The sequence below is a fragment of the Cryptotermes secundus genome, unplaced genomic scaffold, assembly GCF_002891405.2.
Source record: "Cryptotermes secundus unplaced genomic scaffold, Csec_1.0 scaffold160, whole genome shotgun sequence".
Taxonomy (NCBI): domain Eukaryota; kingdom Metazoa; phylum Arthropoda; class Insecta; order Blattodea; family Kalotermitidae; genus Cryptotermes; species Cryptotermes secundus.
The window spans coordinates 3,629,229-3,642,519 of NW_019745080.1; the positions used below are offsets into that span (position 1 = coordinate 3,629,229).

The window sequence follows — 13,291 nt, forward strand, 5'->3', positions numbered from 1 at the left end:
TAGTAAACCGTCCATTAAATCAGAAGGTACGCACGCGCATTGCATTTACTTCGTTTCCTCCAGTCGTGTGTGGTAAAGATTAATGATAGAGGGGTGCAGCTTTTCGCTTGGGTTCGCCGTATGAGAACAGACACTCCTGTGTACACAGTTTTTGTTCCAGGACTTGTTTTCGTCTTGAGACTTGATTGTTATGTAATTATTATGCTATGATATGAGCGAACTTTAACGTAGCAAGTATGATATAGCCAGCTTGTTTGTGAGCTTGGACTCAGTTTCATTAGTCAGGACGCTTCTTCCATCTTGTCGGGCCAAACCTAGCACACAGCTTTGCTTCGCGGTTACGGTTAAGGAATAAAACTAATCGGCAAATCTTGTTTCCAACTTAGATAAGAAACTGAATTGAATGGCTGGCTAGATATCTCGCTCAGGGCTAAGTACGGAAGTCTAAGCAGTAATGAACGTGGTACTTGCTTAATGCGACCTCCACAATCTCTCTCTTTCTTTCCTGTGGCTCCAACTTTGGAGCAAGAGCATCCATAAAACGCTTTGTTTCATTTCAGTTTCTTAATCCTAAGACAGTCGGTAGGACACCGTGGAAGGGGGGGGGGATCAGCCCGTCGCAAGGCCGCTACCTAAGACAAACAGAATAAACACACACCCATGCATTGAGTGGGAGTCGAACCCACGATCCCAGTGTTGGAGCGAGCGAAGACAGCTCACGCCTTACGTTGACCGCGCGGCCACGGTGATCGACACCTTCAAACATCGATGTACGTTAATTATCCGATTTTGTGCGAAGGTCAAACAAAGAACGTATAATCGGGAAGATGTTTCCATCCGCGTGTTCTTAAATGTCGGGAAATACCGAACAAATTACTATTCTGTCAAATCAGCGTCTAAAGTTGCTAAGCGAAATTGGCAGAATGTAGAGATTTGTAACGCTGGAGCAGTTGGTAACATGCAGTATCCACTGTGTTTTAAGGGGTTTGATTCCAGTCTGCCCAATATAACACGTTTTTTTTTACATGGAGTACAAATTAAACCTTTCAGATTTTCTTAAAAAATGTTTTGTCGTATAAGATTATTACGTAACAACACAACGCTGTGTGGTCAGTTTACGTGCTACACTGCCCTACCAACCCAAATAGTGTGACGTGACAGAATGAACATTGACAGTTGGAAACTGCCTGACGAAGTCAGAATTCGATAAATGATTCTTGATTTATGAAATTTCTGCTTCCTTTACTTTTCCTCACTCACATTCTGATTCTTCTCCTTCGCCCTCCTCTCCCACGTGTCCTCACGCTCATCCTTCCACTTCTTTCCCTACTTTCCTACTCACCATCACATTTCTCCTTCCTTCCCTTTATTCCCATCTTCCTCGCTCTCGCTCTTCTGCGTCAGTTCCTCTTCTTATTTCTCCTTGTTCTCAGTTTCTGCTTCATCCCCTCCTCTTCTTTCTGCCTCACCCACCTTCTTCACACATGTCTCTTCATTTCCTCTTGGTTCCTACTCTGTTGCGTTAATCCCTACTTATCCTCTTCATCATCACCCTTTCTTTTCTCCCTCCCCTTTTGTCTCCTCTTCCCCATCTTTTTCTTCATTCCCTTCACCCCCTTTTCATCGTCACCATTCCGCTTCAATTCCTTGAGTTCTTTCTTCGTTCCCATGGCCTTCTCCCGGTACAGAGCCTTGGTATCAAGCCAAAGGCATGTTGCAGGTCTTTTGTAACTGCCATGTCCACCATTTTTTAACTGGCCCTAAAATTCCACTTACGCACTATCGAAAACTGATAATTGTCTGTACGGCATTCAGCCAGTTTCCTTTGTCATTCACCAGAGAACCGTTTAATTAGTGTTCCCTTCAAACGGCGATGAAGCAGCCTTATTTATTTAAAGGCGAAAAAGTGTCAGACGGTTAGGTGTTACGTTTGCCGGCCATTTTATTTTCACGTGCTTTTACGTATTTCTGGTGCTATAGGGAAGAAAACTCACTTTAACCCTCTAAGCACTGAACTTCATCTAAATAATATATACAGATACAGCTCGTACCTCACAGGAAACACATTAAGTCTCCACTACAAAGCCCAACGGATTAATGCTGTTTAGGGAAACAGTCGCCGTTTGCTGTGAGAACGATACGGAACACACAGATGGGTCGTCCCATAGCTCAGGCTGTTAGTCGCAGGGTCCCAACCGCGACGGCCAGGGTTCGATCTCACGACAGGTCATGTGTGCTTTGTAATTGACAGAGTGGCACGGGGGCCGGGTATCTCCAAGTGTTTCGGTTTCCTCTGCCAGTTCTCATTCTGCCGACTTCTCCAGATCCGTGAACCATCCGGAACTCTATGGTTTCGATAGTGACCGAGCAGGCCTTAGAGAGTTAGCAGTTTACGATCGCCCCTGCAGTTTGAATTCCTTGCTGTAAGTGTTATTTACGAAATGTCGGTTCGCGACGCATTTGTAGTCAGGAGACTATTTAAGCTCCAGCCCTTAACTCTTTGAATCTTGCAGATTGGCTTAATGACATTTAACTAGTTAGGAAATGTCTTCATAGCGTAACAACTCAGGCACGATCACTCTATTTTGGATAATTATCCCTGAAAATTATAACAAATTCCCCTTGGAGGACATTCAGACATTGCTGTTCATGAAATTGTCTTTGCCATCGTGGTAATCGGAAATATTCAATGTGATCTATTTCTAGATGTGTTTCTAGATCACACTGAATATTTCCAATTACTGTGATGGTAAAGACAATTTTATGAAGAACAATGTCTGAATGTCCTGCACGATAACTTTGGTTTAGTGTTCACAGTTCCTGGCTGCAGATACAGAGGTCCCGGGCTCGATTCCCTGCGCTACCAGATTTTCTGAGAAGTAGTGGGTCTGGAACGGGGTTCACTCAGCCTCGTGAGGCTAACTGAAGAGCTGTTTCAAGGAAATAGCGCTCCGGTCTAGAAAACCGAGATTAACGGCCGTGAGAATCCGTTGGGCTGACCACGTGACACACTCTATCCGCAAAAGTTTGCACTAACTTCGCCGACGAGTGGCGGTCGCTCGATCGGTATAGTTTTCTTTTGCGGACTACAGGCCACCGAGTTTCTTTTTCATCTATTTCTATAGTAGCACCTTAAGTTCTGTGATTAAAGTATTTAAGAGTCGTCATTATTTGCAACTTATCACACGTCAACCGAGCCGTATTCCGATCTCAGACTGCTTTTGAGATATAGCGTTAAATCTGGCGAACTGAAATCCTAACATAGGACTTGAATTTGGAAACTTTTACTAATGTAAAAAGGAAATCATTCTTGTTTCTGTTATGTTTAAAACATACCAGAAGAGAATCCTCATTTGTCAAATACTGTTACCGGAAGAATCGTCGTGTTATTGATCATTCGCCGTAAAGAAAGGTCTGTGCTAGTACCCAGCTGGTATTTAGGACACAACCAGTGTATTTTTTGTTTTGTTTTGTTTTTATTCGAGTGCAAACTATTATTTGAAACTGGCTTGTAACATTGCAGTAAGGTGTAAAGATAGTTTACAGGTTCAAGTACATCTGTTATCATGTCAGAAGTTCAAACAATAACATGAACGATTGAAACCTTTGAAATACATTTTATGCATTTTGGCAACCCTGCGGAACTAAATGGAACTAAGCTGCTCCATCTGTCCAATCAGTTCGCATGAAACAACTGCAGGACCGCTGTATTTTGTATTTGGGAGTACTTTTTGTCTTCTTGTGTTCCAGTTTTGGTTAAAATCGAAACTAACCGACGCTTCACATGAAGACCCACCCTCATTTCTGCTCATATCCCGAGCATAACTCGTTAAGTATTTATCAGAGTAAAAAGTGTTGGAACAAAAGATAGGAAGAAAGACGAAACATATTTTATGCCCTCGAGTCTCACTGCTATCGAAATAATGAAACGATGTTTTCTTTACGCTGTGCGTGCATTTTCTGAAGTTGTATATTTAGCAATTAACAGTGACCTCCATAACACACTCGAATGTTACGAAACAGTCAAGAATATTTTTCCGAACTCACGAGAAGTTTACATAATCATCAGCGGTAGTTATCCGAACACGTACGATGATTACCGAAGTCGTTTTCTCTCTCTCTCTCTCTCTCACTACTTAATTATTATTGAGAACAGCGAACTGCAGTACTTTTAGCTTTCTTCCCCCCGGAATTTATGGGTCTGCACGTTGGTACATGGTATTCGTATGTCTTCCCTTTAAGAATTCCTGCGCCTATTCCCTGCTCTCGCAGTTTTGTGTCTCCCTCTCGTTGATTTCGTTATACTGTATCTTCATTGGAGATTCGTATGTATCATCATCGGTAAAACGACAATCTTTTAGTCCAAGCTATCCTTAGATTATTCTGTTAGATTTGATCCGGTTATCACCTCTTTGGATTTCGTAACATATTTTTTACAGAGCAAGGCCGTTAGCCTTGCGTCCAATCTCCAACATGGAGGCCCAGGTCTCTCTGTATTGATGTCCCTCACTGACAGCGTGGTCCTAGTTATACCCGCAAGCACCGTGTGTATATATAATTAAAAGAATATAAGTATTGTATGAGCATACACACATTATGTTCAGAATTACTTGGTGTTGGGACTTTGACCATCGTCCGGTATTCCAGAAACTAGATTGAGGTTAGCACTTTCTAAGGGGCCCAAGTGAGTAGGTGTCTTCCCCGCCCCTCACATGAGGACAGAAACAGATGAAGTTTCCGAAACGTTGTGTTTTCTGGTTTTTAGAATACCGGACAACGTAAGCCAGTAATTCTGAGTGTTATACACCATCGTCAGAACCCTCAGAAATGTTATGTTTCTGGACATTATCCATCGTCCTGTTTTTATTTAGAACACAGCGTTTCGGAGATTGGATTCTCTCTCCATCTTCAGGTTATACCTACTCAGTTGAGCCCATAACATAATGTTTATGTTAATGTACCATCGTCACATACTTTAAATCTTATTTATGAAAATACTTGAATAAGCACTGAAATTACTTGAGCTTATAACAATGAAACACTTGCGATGAATGTAAGTGTTTAATTCCTTTCACGAAACGAAGGTCGATAACTTCTTGGCTAGCTGAGCGACTGTTAACTTCTCAAGGATTGCTCCTGAGAGTTTTGCCTACTTAACAGTTTTCGATAAAAATGCTGGTACTCTTAAGCGAATAAATCGTCTCTACTATAGAAAACTTGTATTTTCGGAGCCTGGAATGTATGAGACGCGACACCGGTCCTGTGGATACTGATGTGTGTGAATGTTGGGAGATCCAGAAGAATGCGATTTGCCCAAAGGAGGTACCAGTATGCCCAGTAAGTGGCTTATGCTAATTTGAACCAGTAAAGCATATCGCTACTGACCTTGAGACCGGTTTGCAGTTTTGAACTATTGTTACGTTTCGTGTGCGTTCGGAGAAGCGAGAGTTCCAAGAAGGCAGATGAATGTCAAAGTAAAGGACCACTCCTGGATCCTATTGTTTTGAACGTGATTGGAGAGCTTAGGGTGCGGTCTGATTAATAGCAACGGGTGTGACAACAGCTGTTAACTAATGGTGATGTACAGCTTTTGTTTCTTTTCTTTTTTTTTAGTATAATACAGACAAGGTCGTCATGTGGTTAGTTTTGAGGTCATCGTTGGATTTATTATACGGGGGCTACGGTAGGAAGACTGATGGATGGACCACCCATATGTGCCCCACGAGCAGTTACAGTTTCCTTCCAGTGCATAGGGCGATTCTAAATTATTGTCGGCGTTTCCGTTTATAGACCACGGAAATCCCGACAGTCATCCCGGTTTCCAGTCTGATCAGGCAGTGCTAGTGCTGGTAGCGACTTCCGAAATTCCGCGTTGATCGATGACGCAAGCTGATAAGATTGGACAGACTATACATGTCGTCCCTTCGTCCCTGTGCAACCAGGGTAGCGACGTCAGCTTCCACAAGTACCGTCAGGGAAATCGGTACCCCATAGTCAAAACGGGATGCGCGAGGGAGAGTCAGGATATAGGTCACAAATGGAAGTAATAATAAGTTTTCTGTATCACTAGGTAGCGGCACAGCCCAGTTTAAAGACAGTCTAGGTAGCAGACAACCATGCGCATGTTCAGAAGATGGTTTCAGTAGTCAAAATGGCAACTGTGCTTGAGGAGTGTATTGCCGAACAACAGCATTCTGTTGTATGTTTTTTTTGGGGGGGGGCAGAAGGACTCAGTGCAACAGATATTCATAAAGAAATGTTTCCTGTTTTGTCGCCTAAAGATGTTCACAGCTGGGTCGATAAATTCTCTCAAGGACGAAGTGGTTGAAACGGAGGCGCGGAAGTGGTTGAGACAATAATCAAAAGACTTTTATTTTGCTGGTTTCGACGTACTGGTAAAGCGATGGGACAAGTGTGTCAATGTTGGTGGAGGGTATGTCGAGAAATAAATGTTTTTTTCCCCCCAGTTTCGAATGTCAGATGTTTACATTTTATATCCATTTGTGACCTATTTACTGTCTCTCCCTCATAGTAACTTGTCTTCCTTTCCGTTCGTGTGGCCCAGTGTTTCTCTTGACGGTTGGCTGGGTGGGACATGAGGTCCCAAAAATAATAACTCAGTCACAGGAAATTCGCCTACACAAAACAAACGTTTCGAGCTTTCTAAGCACGTGCTTGGCATTGCTGCATCGCAATCCGAATGCGACACAACCGTTATAAACGGGCGCGTCTTCCGAACTGTTTTCCCCACCACTCCCAGAGCGACTTAAGGCCCCGGCAGCCGTATCCCTGGAAAAGAGCCCCCGATACACATTTGTTAGGAGGCCCAGCATGCTCTGGGGCCGCTCTGGGAGCGGTGGGAGACGCACCCGTTGCGTAGCGTTTGTGGCTCGTTCAGGCCCTGTTAAGTATCTCGAGCACAAGAGAGACGCATGTTCTGGTTATGAAGAGTTTCATTTTGATCCACATGTTTTGTCCCTATAAGTGTTCAGCGCCGTATCGTTGAGGTGCACGTAGAAACGTGTATTAAGTTTTCATACACATAAACCGTCCATTAATCCTGCCCGATTTTAATCGAAATTGTCATGTGCAGACTTTTTAGTAAAAAAGTAAGTAAAGGTATCCCTATAACAGGCCGTGGAGGCCTATAGGGTTGTGAGATGTTGAAGTTCTCATGTTTTCTAGACAGTCGGCTCATAGATGGCAGCAAGGTTGTCAGCCCTACGTGCCGGCCGCCCTTTACCACCAAGAATATTCCCAGTACTCATTTCTGTTAGAGGCTGAGTCGACCCCAGGGCCATAGTGCTACTGGAAGGATTAGGTCAATTGAAAAAATCCAGTGATCTCATCGGGACTTGAAACCGCGATCTTCCGGTTTGTAGCATATTGCCTCAGCCAACTACGCTACCGCGTACCCCCATATTTTAGTAAAGTTCATCATCATCAGTAATCTGTCAGACGACAGGTCTACAGTCTCTTCCAAAACAATTCCTCCACTTAATGCATTCTAGAGCTTTCTCCTTCAAATGACAGTATCCTCTTCTGTCCCCAAGGTCATCCAGCATCTTCTTACGTCTTCTTCCTCGTCTTCTTGTCACTTCTATCCGCCCCTCTAGCTTTCCTTCAATAACTTCTTTTAGAAGGCAGTTTCTGCGTAAAACATGACCAATCCAATTAGCCTTTCGTTTTCTTATTTCGTGTAGGATATTCCTCTGCTCACTGACTCTAAATAACACTTCTTCATTTCTCACATAATCGGTCCAACTGATCTTCTCCATCTAGTAAAGTTATCTAAAATTAAATTTCGTGAAATTCCGTACGGTGGTTGTAGAATTACTACTTGCGGTCGCATAGATATGGGGGAGCTAACTGGCGTGTTTTTGCATCTTCTGGTTGCGGAACTCAAAATTACTTGGAAGCATTTAGCTCGATAGTTGCTCTGCATATTACATAGTCACGCGGTCATTTCATTGTCCCATCCTATGATTTACACATTTCTTTGACCGTTACAAAGGACAAAATTGTGGGTGACATGGTGAGTGTAGGAGATTAAATATTGATTAACGGTCCAGTGTGTGTTGTTGAATTCATTGCCTTTACCACTTCGAATTTTTGTTCAGTGTTGTGGCTGTATTAAGCGGTATCCACAATGAAACGATTTTATGATCTTTTCGGGGATTAAATCTAACCTGTACGCGGTAAATTGCCTATGCCTATTAATGTCAACATAAATATGTCATTAATGTGTTCACTAAAATGAAATATATCATGGCCAGGAAATCATTTTTAACGGTTCGTGTAACTGGTACACATTCAGTTGTGTCCAAAATTTACCACTCTACTTCCCCCTAAAAATGATTTACTCTGAGCCTTTACAGTCATAGAAACTCATAGGTACTTGTCTCTCGAGTTGGTTGTTTAGCATCGATGTCTCATACTCCTGGTTAATACTTCTGTTTCACACGCTGAAGGTTCTGGGCTCTAATACATACCAAGAGATCGACAGTTTTGACTGACATGTTTCGTGGTTTTTTTAGCACGTAGATTCCATGAGAGTTGTTCACGGCCGCTACTCTTGTTTGTTCACTAATTCAACACTAAACGGTCCGAGCTCTGACAATTTCGTTAGGTAAGTATTAAGGCCGTGCGCTCAAGCGGTTAGTCGCCGGCTTCCCACCGTGACGGCCCGGGTTCGAGCCCGGGTCAGGTCATATGGGATTTGTGGTGGACAAAGTGGCACGGGGGAAAGTTTTCTCCGAGTACTTCGGTTTCCCCTACCAAGTGGCTTAGTCTCGCCCCTACGAGAAAAAATAATAGATAAATATTAAACAAATAAGCTGCTTTTCAGGTTACTTAAGGAATTGAGCACGTGCGTTACAGTCTGAAAGCGCTTAGGACATCGAATCTCGGCCTGCGTATTTTATTTTTAAGAGAACTTGTTTTTCCTCACTCTCTTCATGAAAAATATTGAAACCTCTCGAGCTTGGTATGAGGCACAGCGCGGTTCTAAAGGATTCGACTACATGGATTTAAGTAGTTACGTTTGCAACATGTGACCGCGTAGATTTCGTATTGAGAGCCGGTGGCTCCTCTCGTATCTTGTTAGTACACGGAGAGTTAGGGTTGTACTGACTTGACAATTGCGCGGTGGGGGAAGGGCGGTTAAGGGGGGAAAGGGTTGGAAACAGACCCACCTACTGTGCATAGCATCAGTTCAGAACATCTGGCTAGTAGCGTACATGTGTAGTGGTCAGCTGAACTGAACTAAATGAATTATGCTTGTGCCTCTACAGTGCAAAGCGTCATTTCAGCAGTGAAACTGACACTGAGGGCAATAATATTACTTCTGATGGAGACAGTAGCATGGAGCTTGCACAGCCACTACAAAGTATGTACTGAATGTTTTGGCTCAGGTAGTAGTTGCTAATTACTGCTGCTGCCGCGCCTTTAATGGTTCCGACCTCCTGCATTTCTCACAGCTTGAACAGTAAGATGAATGTTACTCCTACCTCAGAGGTTTGCATTATTGCCACGTTTCTTTTATTTATGATTGAAATTTAATTGCGTGATGAGATGAGAACGTAGAAGACCTAGGGGAGGATTTTAGGGTGATATTTTTGTGGGTTACTTACCAATGCTATCGGCGTAGGCTATGTGGCGTCGAATGGTAGGATTACAATGAATTATGCATTGCAGAGGATTTGGAAGGAGAAATTCGTGACCTAATGAAGGGATTTTCCCCGAATTCTCGTGGCTAGACAAAGAAAAACAACGAAAAGCAGGTCTCCCGACCAGTTTCGAACTGAGCACCTTCCGAATGCAAGTCTAGAGCGTTATCGCCGCACGAGTCTGTTCGATAAGAATGATATTAAAATTGATATTTGATAATCATATTTTGAAAACGGAAACTCACAACAGGATTCAGTACAGCTTTAGTAATGCCAGAGGTGATGATTGGGGTTCTCTTGCCAGAACAGCCGAATGATTCTCGGTTGCTCAAGCAGATCGTGATGTTAGTAATTCTAGTGTCCTGAGGGAAAATGTCTGGCACTGAAGGATAAAGGACGTGAAGCGTAGACGCGTAGGCGCGTACGCTCATGCGCTCGGGTGCGTTACGTGTATAGGCGAGCTAGGAGAACAAGGCTTGTAACGGTTTGGCTGCTACCGAACCGGTGCTAGGGGTTCTTCTAATGAGGGTAAAACGACTGGGCGTGAAGCTCACCCCTCACCTCTATCTAGTGCCGAGGTTAAGAATACGTGGATCTAGACATCGTCTTCCCCATACGTCTTCCTGGCTTAGTGAATCACAAGAATAACTTTACGGTTTGTTGTAGTGGAACGTTAACGTGGAAATGCAGTTTTGCGCATGTGCCTGTTAACTCTTTCTGTTCTTACATGTGATTTGAAAGAGTCCCGGTAGGGTGACGTAGTTTCTGCATTGTTGTTATAAAATAAAAAAAAAAACATTTTTATTTTCATGATTTTCATACTCTACCGCAGTCTTAGCCGGCCATGTTAGCTACTTGTTTCAATGTGAAGCCTCCGTATGGTGGAATTTGACAGTCATCTATTATTTTCATTTTTTTATTGCTAGTTGGGTGGGGCTAAGTCCCTTGTACTGCGGCCACTTCTGGCCTATTGTACCAGCCGCAGATGATAGGTGAGGGCGATTGTGGAGCAGTTGGTGGAATGAAGATTGACAGGGGAAACCGAAGTACTCGGAGAAAACCTGCCCCAGCGCCACTTTGTGCGCCACAAATCCCACTTGACCACACCCGGGATCGAGCCCGGGCCGCCGCGGTGGGAAGCCAGCGACTAACTGCTTGAGCTATGGTGCAGCCTTGACAGTCATCTAAGCTGATGACTGGCTCAGCTTCACTCATCGGTTCTTTCGTCTGAGTATTGCGCGGGTAGCTTCATCGCGAGAGAAGCCATTCAGTTGAGCTGACTATGATTCCATTCTGCTTCTCTTATGAAACACTCTGGAACAAAATTAAAAAAGGGGGGATAAACCACAGAATTTGTCTGTGGGCTTAACAGCCTAGCAGTATATTGGCTCCTCTGTGTGTGTATTATTCTGTGTTTTTGAATTCTGAATATTGTGATGTAAATAGCATCCCTCAGGAATTTTAATAAACGTTAGATTTCCTTGTCCCGTTGCAATCTCGCTACATCACATAGCTTTGAATGTGGCATAACGGTGATTTGTTACCTGAAAGCAAATACGTGTATTGGGACCAGAGCTCAGGAGACGACAGCTGTGCTCAAAATAAATCCTACAAGCAATCCAAGAAGCACAACACTGCGAAGCACAAATTTATTATATAAGTTAAATAAATACGCAAAGTTTTCCCTCTTCTTCACTAATTAAGCACTACGCCATGAAGGCGTATGGGGCAGTGGATGTATAGATCCACATTTTCTTGACTTGTGCACTAGCTAGAGGTGAATGATCAGTTTCAGGCTCCTGCCGCTTAATCCCGGGGAAAGAGCTCCCGGTACCCATTAGATAGGAGGTTGGGTGGGCACTAGAGCTGGTCTGTACGACGTCTCCTATTCCTGTTCCTTCCACTTTGGAGCATAGGGCATCCGTGAAACTCTTCGTTTGACTTCAGTTTCTTAGTGTAAGACAGTTAGTAGTACTCCTTGGAGGGGGATCAGCCCGTCGCAAGGCCGCTACCTAACAGAAACACAGAATAAACCCAGACACCTACGTCTTGAGGGGGATTCGAACCCACGATCCCAGTGTTCTAGCGGGCGAAGACGGTTCATGCCTTAGACCGCGCGGCCACTGTGATCGGCTCTGAACGACGTGGAGAAGAGAAAATTCTTTATCCTAGCGGGACTTGAACAGCCTTTCGTCTGCGATCTGCAGTATGCCCCTTGCTGAAACAAGCTGTCTGGAATACACGCATCACATAGCTTTAAACAAGTGGACGACGCCCCTTACGAGGCGGAATAGGACTTTACGAATGATTTTAATTTTAATTTAAGCGGACTGCAACGCGCCATTTTAGCGCACATCAAAGCAGTGTAACAGTTTTGACGCATCGAAACACTTGAGGAAGGCCGTCTGTGGCCGAAACATGTCGTGTTGTTGTTGAATGGTGAGTATTTTATTGATTGTTGCATTATTGACGGACGAAATATATAGACGTTTAATTAGCGATGTGCAACAGGATGCTGAAATACAGAATTACAACTTCAGAACTAGACTCTCTTATAACCACTTTTCACGGACCTCACGGAGTACACAGCCTGTATTTTTGAGAAAGCCTATTTACTGCGCTGTTGCCTAACATTATATCTCGTATTCTGCACGTTTGCTCTTGCGGGAATGTGTTGAGCGACCCGTTGCCTAGCAATGGTCATGGCGCGGACCAAATAGAAAACATTTCATGCTATACTTTTTCTATTGTTGCGTGCGAGTATTTCGGGCGTTGCCTAGAAATGGGTCTACTTGCCACAGCATGGTAAAGACGGTGGTACATATAGTAACCACTGAGCCCCAGAGGTTAAATTTGTTAAGACGAATTCTGAAGAAGTAGAACCGAACAGGACGGTGTTGCGGCAGTGTACATGGCTTTGTTGTTTGTTTTATTATTGTGGCCTACTTGGTAGGCCTGTTATCATGCTTGTTGGCAATTAAACCCTATTGTGATGCCGCCGTTACCATCTTCAGGAGTTCCAGGTCCATATTAGGCACTTGCCACGAAGGCATGTTATGCCTATTTTTATTCTCATTGACATCGTAAGTTATTCATTCGGAAAGTATACATAGTTCATCCCATTGTTCCCATTCAAATAGAGAACAACAGAGAGAACCATGGGATGTGATGGGGCTTGTTTACTTAACCCGCTTCCCCATTCATCTTAATAGCTTCTTGTCTTCTCTCTATACCATACCATATCAGTATGCATTATTGTCTGTATTCCAGCAGCTCTCTGGAGTTCCACTGAACTATAATCCTACGGGTCGCTGTTTGGAAACAGTGTTCTTAACGTCATGACCCAACACTTCAGCCCCCGTTAGGCAGTCAGCCCGCAGGTCAAATCAAAACCTATCTGTGTATGGCTCTGTTGCACTTTGTTAGGCCTTGGCCGTTTTTTCAGTTTCTTGATCTTTTACACACTCGGTAGGACTCCTTGGATTGGGGATCAGCACATCGCAAGGCCGCTACTAGCACACAGGGCAGCACAAAGAGAATAAACGCATACAAACATCCATGTCTCAAATGGGATTCGACCCCACGATCCCAGTGTTTGAGCGGGCGAAGACAGTTCATGTCTT

General features: G+C 43.8%; 1 protein-coding gene across 1 annotated transcript in view; it reads right to left on the reverse strand.

Annotated features, from left to right (window-relative positions):
* Positions 1 to 1,529: 1,529 nt before the first annotated feature.
* The window catches only part of LOC111874866 (spore wall protein 2-like), a 48,892-nt gene continuing 37,130 nt past the window's right edge, over positions 1,530 to 13,291 (reverse strand). Inside the window, exon 3 of the mRNA XM_023870716.1 lies at positions 1,530 to 1,731. Within this exon, the coding sequence (XP_023726484.1) occupies positions 1,530 to 1,731 (202 nt within the window). The remainder of the gene's footprint in view (positions 1,732 to 13,291) is intronic.